This window comes from Phalacrocorax carbo, chromosome 14 (genome assembly GCF_963921805.1).
Source record: "Phalacrocorax carbo chromosome 14, bPhaCar2.1, whole genome shotgun sequence".
NCBI classification, from domain to species: domain Eukaryota; kingdom Metazoa; phylum Chordata; class Aves; order Suliformes; family Phalacrocoracidae; genus Phalacrocorax; species Phalacrocorax carbo.
The window spans coordinates 17,406,073-17,413,455 of NC_087526.1; the positions used below are offsets into that span (position 1 = coordinate 17,406,073).

The 7,383-nt window shown below is 59.3% G+C and overlaps 1 protein-coding gene across 1 annotated transcript; it reads left to right on the top strand.

The window, feature by feature from the left end:
* The first annotated feature begins 3,983 nt into the window (after positions 1 to 3,983).
* On the top strand, positions 3,984 to 6,918 carry SLA2 (Src like adaptor 2). Its single transcript, XM_064465344.1, has 7 exons — positions 3,984 to 4,062; positions 4,179 to 4,278; positions 4,405 to 4,491; positions 4,772 to 4,875; positions 5,583 to 5,732; positions 5,876 to 6,002; positions 6,106 to 6,918. The coding sequence occupies exons 1-7, from the start codon at positions 3,984 to 3,986 to the stop codon at positions 6,263 to 6,265; spliced, it is 807 nt and encodes a 268-aa protein (XP_064321414.1). The 3' UTR covers positions 6,266 to 6,918.
* The last annotated feature ends 465 nt before the right edge of the window (positions 6,919 to 7,383 follow it).

A 7,383-nucleotide genomic window follows, 5' to 3' on the forward strand; every position in this document is an offset into this window, starting at 1 on the left:
CTCTGTGTGCTCGTGGTGTTCCCTGGCACAAACCCCTGACGGTTTTGTCAGTTTTGGTGTCTCCCACTGTGAGAGGCAAACTCCCATGGAAGGGGTAGTGCTGCCCACCTCTTGTGAGAGGCGTCCTTGCAGCCATGCAGGAGCAGCACGGCCAGGTGCCCCCGCATCCCCTGGAAGGCTGTCTAAAGGCACTGGAGAGCTGGTTTCTGTGGAACATGCAGAAACTTCCAGCTCTGACGGAGTGGAGGTTAGTCTCAGGTGCTAGGGGTGGGGCAGGGGAAACACCACACACAAAGAAGCCAACAACAAAAAATAACCCAAATGACAGGTTTACTGCAAAACAGGCACACCACCAAGGATTGCCTCCGAACAAAGGCAAGCACTAGGAGCTGCCTTCCCTGGTGAGCAGTGCTCTGCACCAGCGTGTTTCACAGGTACAACACAAAGTTAACCTGTAAGCCCTTTAACAAGGCGGTTGTTGACACGGAAGGCAGAGGGCAGTTTGGAAGGCAGCGTGAGGTCTGTTTGCACGTCTGCCCCCTGCACCGCAGGCGGAGCAACACGCAGCAGTCGGTCGTTTAACACAACCGGTTCTTCGTCTTCTGCTTTTCAGATCCAGCTTTTGCTCTCAGGTTTCAGACGTGTCATCTTACTGTCACAGAAAGCTAGCTGGGACCGTAGGGGTGTTAAACTGTTGGTCACAGATCAGTCCTGGTCTTGCTGTCGTGGCCCCGGGGTGGGCTCCTGCTGCCTTGTGCGTTGGGGAAGGTCTGCACGGGATCGGTCATTGCAGGAAGTGAGACAAAGCGTTTTCATGAATTGCAGACTGAAAGGTGAGAAATGGGAAAAATTGGCCGGTCATATTAATGAGCAAGTTGTGAAGTGACAAAGTGAGTAAACGAACAAACCTACGCTTCAGTCTGTAGAAGACAGGAGGCTGCAAAGAGACCGAGCCACCAGATGCCACGAGAGGTTCAGTGCTGCGAAAGGCAAGTGCTGGGTGCAAAGCAACGTACGCAAGAGAAGAACTGACGTCGGTGCAGCACTGTGATTTACTGCCCGCTAACTACACTGAGAAACGATTCTTCGAGTTCCCTTATGAAAATACAGCAACAGACCAAACAAAAGGCAAATACAATATTAAAATGACAATTAAATGAGTTAGAGGAAATCACTCTGCAGCAGGGGTTGGTGCGAGCTCGCCAAGTACTGTTTATGATGATGTGGAGCAGGAGAGCTCAAAACTACCAACCGCCCATGGACAAGGAACGCAGGAGTGTACATACATGAGGTTTTAGCAATTCGGAAGGGGGGTGGTTAAGAGGAGAGTTTTGTTGCCATGTGGTTCATAGGCATCAGCAAGGCAGGATTTGTGGTGAGGGTTGTCATATATTTTGCTACCCTGAGGATAACTGGAAAGAGTAAACTTGTTTTCACATAAGCAAGTGCTTTTCCTGGTAAAAATACAAAAATTAAGGCTAAATAGAAGTTGAGAAATCAGTTGAATAAATGACAGTGTTTCTTTGGGTGGCAAGAGCAAATGCCAACCAAATCCCAGGGCAGACCTTGAGCTCAGGACAGGCCTCCCTGGGCTGGGATCCCGAACCACATCCGTGCTGGTCCCACTAGCTGCTGGGCTGTGAGCTGCACGCCCGCTGGCGGGGCGGGACACGGCTGTGCATTCCCACACCTCGAGGGGCATCACTGAAGTTGGATTCACTCCCTTTGAAATACCAGAGTGTTTCCTACACCTCTTTCTTCCAGCTGGAGTTGGCATGCCTGGGAGGGGGTACTGAGCCAGGGGTGGGCAGGTGGGTGGAGCTGGCACTTTCCAGCTCTCCCACCCCCTTAGGACTGAATCCGCAATTGCTCAGAATCTTGGGATGAGCTCCTTCAGGGCAGGGCGTGCCCAGCCCAAGCTGCCGAGCCTTTGTGTCCGTAAAAGCGTGCATCCTTTTCTCCAGCAGCATGGGGGTGAGGCTGCAGAAGGTTTCGCTGAGTCACAGGCCGACACGCGTCTCGCAGCCATGGGCTGAGGTTTCTGCCAAGCAGCCGCTTGGCTGCAGCGCTGCTTGTGCTGGACGGTGCCGTACGTTACGTGGAAAAACCACAGTCCTTGCGAGAAAGCAGCTTCACTCTGCCGCCCTCAGCCCCATGGCCCCACTGCGGCCACAGGCAGCACCTGCCTGGGCTGGCGCACATGGCACACGCACAGCTGGACCTGCTCCTTGGTGAAAGGAGACGGCGTCAAATGCTCCTTGGTGGTGCCAGGTGATGGTGCAAGAAGTTACAGCCAAAACTTCTGCTTTGGGAGGCTTAGACCTGGTATTGGGATTTTTGCCTTGTTTTTAAGCCAGGTGGGTGGTTCAGCTGTGGGCTTAGCGCTGGGGAGAGATGCCATCCTTGGAGGGTTTTTCCAAGATGGAGCCACATCCAGGCTGTTGTAGCTGAACCCAAACAGCCACACAAGCCCCTTGTAAAACCTCTTTCCTGTGTGTTTCCACCATCCCAGTGGTTTATGACGGGACAGTTTCAAGGGCAACCCATAAATACCTGCAGGCTGTTTAGCTGCAGCACCATTGCTGGGGCAGGTCACCGAGCAGCCGGCCCCAGGCTGGGGAGCGGTAAGCAGGGGTGGGGGTGGGGGGGTGCAACAGTACTGCCCATCCGGGCCGTGAGCCCCACACGGCATGGCCGGGGCAGCCCAGCATGGCAGCACAGCACCTGCTGAGCGCAAAAGCCAAGGTCTTGCCTTGGGGGAAAAGTGGGGTGGGAGCAGGGGTGGGGGTGCTGGTTGAGCTGAAGTGTGGTTGCTTGGAAAAAATGAAGCAGCAACATGGGGTGTTTTTTTTTTGTTTTTTTTTTTGGGGGGGGTGGGGGGGGTGGGTGTCCCAGGGCCGTGGCTGCTGGCACTTGGCTGGGTGGAGGCTGATGCTGGCTGGGGAGTGGTGTGGGGGTGTAGGGATTGAGCTGGGGCTGCTCCCACACCAAACCCCCGGGCATGGAGCAGCAGTGTGCTGGGGCACCGCCTGTGCATGGCCATGCAGCATCCCACCTGCCATGCTATGGGCGCACCACCCCAAGGGCTACTCACGCACCTGCCGCCCTCCTCTGCTACCCCTCCTCAAGTCCCATGCACTGACCATAGTGCCCTGGGTGTCCTCAGGGCTTTGCTTAGGCTTGTGCCCCATACTGAGGGGCCCAGCTGAGCAACTGGCTGGCTGAGTGAAAAGAGAGAACCCTGCTCTGGGGTGCACACGTCACAGGAAACAGCAGCAGCCCACAGCCCCAGCACTCGAAAACACCGAGTCCTAGAGCAGCGGAACAAGGGTGACCCAAGCAGCTCCTGAGACGGCAGGGGTTGCCCTGCACAAGGGCTACGCGCTGCACCAGTGGGACCCTCTGCAACTGGGGTGCATGCCATGCTGGATCAGCACCTGGGGGATGAGCCCGGCTGATGCCTGCACCCCCTGATGGTACCCACATAATGGCAACAGCAGCAAGACGCAGGTAAGTGCGGTTGTGTCCCAGTCCCATCCCCTTCCCACAAAGGGAGAGCGCAGACTGGGGGGGCATTCGGCCTGCATGCCCCCCACACTGGGGCTGCTGGGCTGAAGCTTGCCAACCTTGGGGAAGTGGAAAGCCCCCAGCTGTGGCCATGGGTCCCCAGACACCCACCCCCCACCCTTGGGGGGTTGTGGGGAGGTGGTTTCTTCAAACCCTGGCCCTGCCTTTCCCAGGAGCTGCTGCGTTAGCATCTCCCCATGGCAATGCCCTGCCCCGAGGCACAGCATGAATGCCAGCAACCCATGAGCCTGCAGCCCAACATGGCCATGCTGTGGGGCTTGTGGCTCCATACGGGGGGGTGCCATCCCCTCTGCCCAGGGCCCCTGGTGTTGCTGGTGCTGGGCTTGAGCCTCTCCTTCCCTCCCAGCTGGCAGCAGCCGAGGGCAGGGGCCAGTGGCTTGTGTTGACCCCAAGGGATGGGGAGTCTGCCCAGCCGGGAGAAGCCGCTCGGCATCCCCCCTGCAGTTGCTGGCACCATGCAGCCCACACAGGCAGGTAAGCGCCTGGCAGCTGCCAGCTTGGCCAGCATCCCCCAGCATGCACCGTCCCCCTGCCCCAGCTGGGGCTGGGTGGTGCTGGGGGAGCTCTGAGCCCCTTCACCTTCCCCGCAGCCCCCAGCGGCTTCCTGGCCCTGGCCCTCTGTGACTTCCCCTCCAGTGCGGGGTCAGCCGCTGTCCTGAGGATGGGGGAACAGCTCCACATCCTCTCCGAGTAAGTCCCCACACCGAGCAGTGTGCAGCCTGTGGGGCCATGATGGTGGCACCTGTCCTTGTGGGGTCCCCTTCCTGCTCCCACCAGCCTCAGCCCCTCAGGATGGCTCATTCCCCTTCCCCGCAGGGACGGGGACTGGTGGCTGGTGGCATCCAAGGTGTCTGGCAAGGAGTGCCACATCCCCAGCAGCTGCGTAGCCAAGGTCAGGCACAGGTAAATGCTGGGAAGTGTCGGTTCCAGGGTACATGGCCCTCCCGCAGAAATCCTGGCCAAACCCCAGTCACCATGCTGGGATGTCCTGCCCTTTCTCCCTGGGCCATGGAGCAGCACTGGGGCTTGGGGAGGTGGCACAGCGTGCCAGGGTGTCCCCAGGACATATGCTGCGGCACCCCAAGCTGTCCCCTCCACCCTGGCCAGGGCAGGACAGGACCTGGGGCACTGGGTGTCCCTGCACAGCCAGGAAAGGCTGTGCCAGCATCTGCTGCCTGCACAGGTGGCTGTACGAGGGTGTCAGCCGGCAGAAGGCAGAGGAGCTGCTGCTCCGGCAAGGCAACCACAGCGGGTCCTTCCTGATACGGGAGAGCCAGACCAGGCAAGGTGAGAGCCCTCAGGCCCCATCCCCCGTACTGTCTCCCAACCGTCCCCACTGGGGTGCCAAGGGCATGAGTGGGGCCCCAGCGGGGCTGATCTTCCATTCCTCACACCTGGTGGCAACAGCCTGCCCCACAGTGGTTTCCTGGCTCCATGCTGAGCCGCTGCCACAGGGCCTCAAAAGGGAAAAAAAACACCAGCAGGCTTCCTGTAGCTTTTGATTAAAGAGAGGAGCAAAAAGGCTCAGCCTCTGAAATAAAACTGAGCCCCCATCACAATGAGGTGCTGAGGGGACCTCGCAAGTAGAGCCTTCTGGGTGCTGAAGTCCACGCAGCTGATGCACTGGCATGGTGCTGCATGGCCCTGCAGCTGCCTGGGCACCGAGGGGGCTGTGGGGCTGGGGCTGGCACGACACCTGACAGCGGGAACTTGGGCACAGAGCCACAGCAGCCAGTGCTAAGAGCACATGGGACATGGCAGGCAGCTGCCCAAGGTCACCCCATGTCCTGGCAGTCCCGCATCCCCAAGTTCTGAGGTGCTCAAGGCATGGGGCTGGCACAGGGACGCTCGCAGCCATGCAGTCCCATGGGGAGGAGTACTGCTGGCCACTCCCATGGGGCGATGAAACCCCTGCTGCGGGAGAGTGCAGGGCAGTGAGGCTGAGTGGGGCGGGTGCCCACGGCAGCCCGGCCACACACCCCTCGCCCCGGCAGGCTGCTACTCGCTGTCGGTGCGCCGCAGCGAGCGTGCCGCCTGGGACTTGGTGACACACTACCGCATCCACCGCCTGGAAAACGGCTGGCTCTACATCTCACCCCGGCTCACCTTCCCCAACCTGCACGACCTGGTGGACCACTACTCTGGTAACACCCCACCAGCCCTGCCAGTCTGGGTGTGTGGGGGGGAACGTTCTGCACCCTGCAGGGAGGGAGGGAGGGGGGAAGGTGCCCCCGGGCTTGGGGTGCAGGTGGGGGCACCCTGCTGACCCTGCCGGCTCCCTGCCCAGAGTTCGGAGAGGGGCTGTGCTGCCCACTCAGGGAGCCCTGTGCCCTGGAAGGGGTGAGGGCGGCCCCAGTCCCTGCCCTGCCTGCTGTTGTGAAGAAGCCATCACTCAACTGGGACAAGATCGACAGGTAGGGACAGCTGGAGAAGGGGCTGGGGCTCCCCTCGCCGCCCCTGCCAGACATTTGGGGGTCTGGGGGCTGCCCAGCGACCGCCCCATCCGCCCTCATGCAGCTCCCTCCTGTTGTCGGAGTCTACGTCCCCGCCAGAAGAGGAGCAGGAGGACTCCCCCATCAGCCTGGGCCTGCGGGAAGCCATCAGCTCCTACCTCCTCCTGACAGAGACCGCCGCCCCTGAGCTCGGCCCTGCAAAGAAGGGGGCGAAGAGCAGCTGAGGGGAGGGTGCTGCTTGGCTGCAGCCCCGGGGCAGACGCCCGGCTCTCGCTACAGCGTTCATCTGGTTTCAGCCACGATCGTTCATCGATGCTGGGGGAGCTGGGGGCCACTGACCTGGAGACAGGACAGCTGCGACCAAGGTGGGAACAGGCACGCACGGATGCTGGAGGAAGGGGCTGCCTGAGGGCCCCTCCTCCCCAAAGCCAGGCACTTTGGGATGTGGTATTTGAGCACCCCAAGCAGCACCCAGCACCCATGGGAGAAGAAAGCAGAGGCTGTACATAGAAGGAGCCCTGCCCGCCCCGTGGGCTGCAACAGGGCCCTGCTGCATCTGCGCTCCCACAGCAGCAGGGAAGTGGGATGCAAATGCCCAAGAAGCTGAAGCCTGGCCCAGGTAGGGGAAGAGCCGATGCAGCCCAGATGCCTCAACTTCATGCACAAACTTTTTTGGGGTGGGGTGTCCATGCAGGACTGGGCCTGTGACGCAGACCCTTGTGCTCTCACCCACTCGTAACTCAACTCCTCTGCTTTTTGGGACCAGCAGAACAGCAGCCAGGAGGAAACCAGCCTCATACTGCATCCGAAGTAGCTGATTTTTAAACCTTTTAACATATGGATTGTACTGGGTTTAAGGTCAATAAAACAGGATCCTGCTAGACACGCAGCAATACCATTTATAATCTTAATTAAAGGACTTCTCATTCACAGTTGAGGGATTGTGAATAAATTGTGAACTGCCAGCTGCAACCGCAGGGCAGGTTTCCACCCACCACAGCCTGGGGGGGGAGGGGGTTTTGCTCCTGACACGGCCTTTGCCTCGGGCCCTGGCACCAGCTTTCCCCAACCTGGGGTGAGCTGACAGTCGGGGGTCAAGTCTGGTCCTCGGCCAACTCACTTAGGGCAAATTAATGAGCCCTAGAGGTTTAAAAATGTTTAACATCACAACTGCTGTTCTAGGAGCAATGGAGAAGGAAATGGGTCCAGGCCAGGACTAGATGATCCAAAAACACAGAATGCAAATACTCTTTGTCTAACCCCAATCTAAGCTACACCTTTGGGCTAGAGGGAGCCTTAAAAGCAGCACAAATACCTCAGAACAGCAACACGCCTGAGCCTT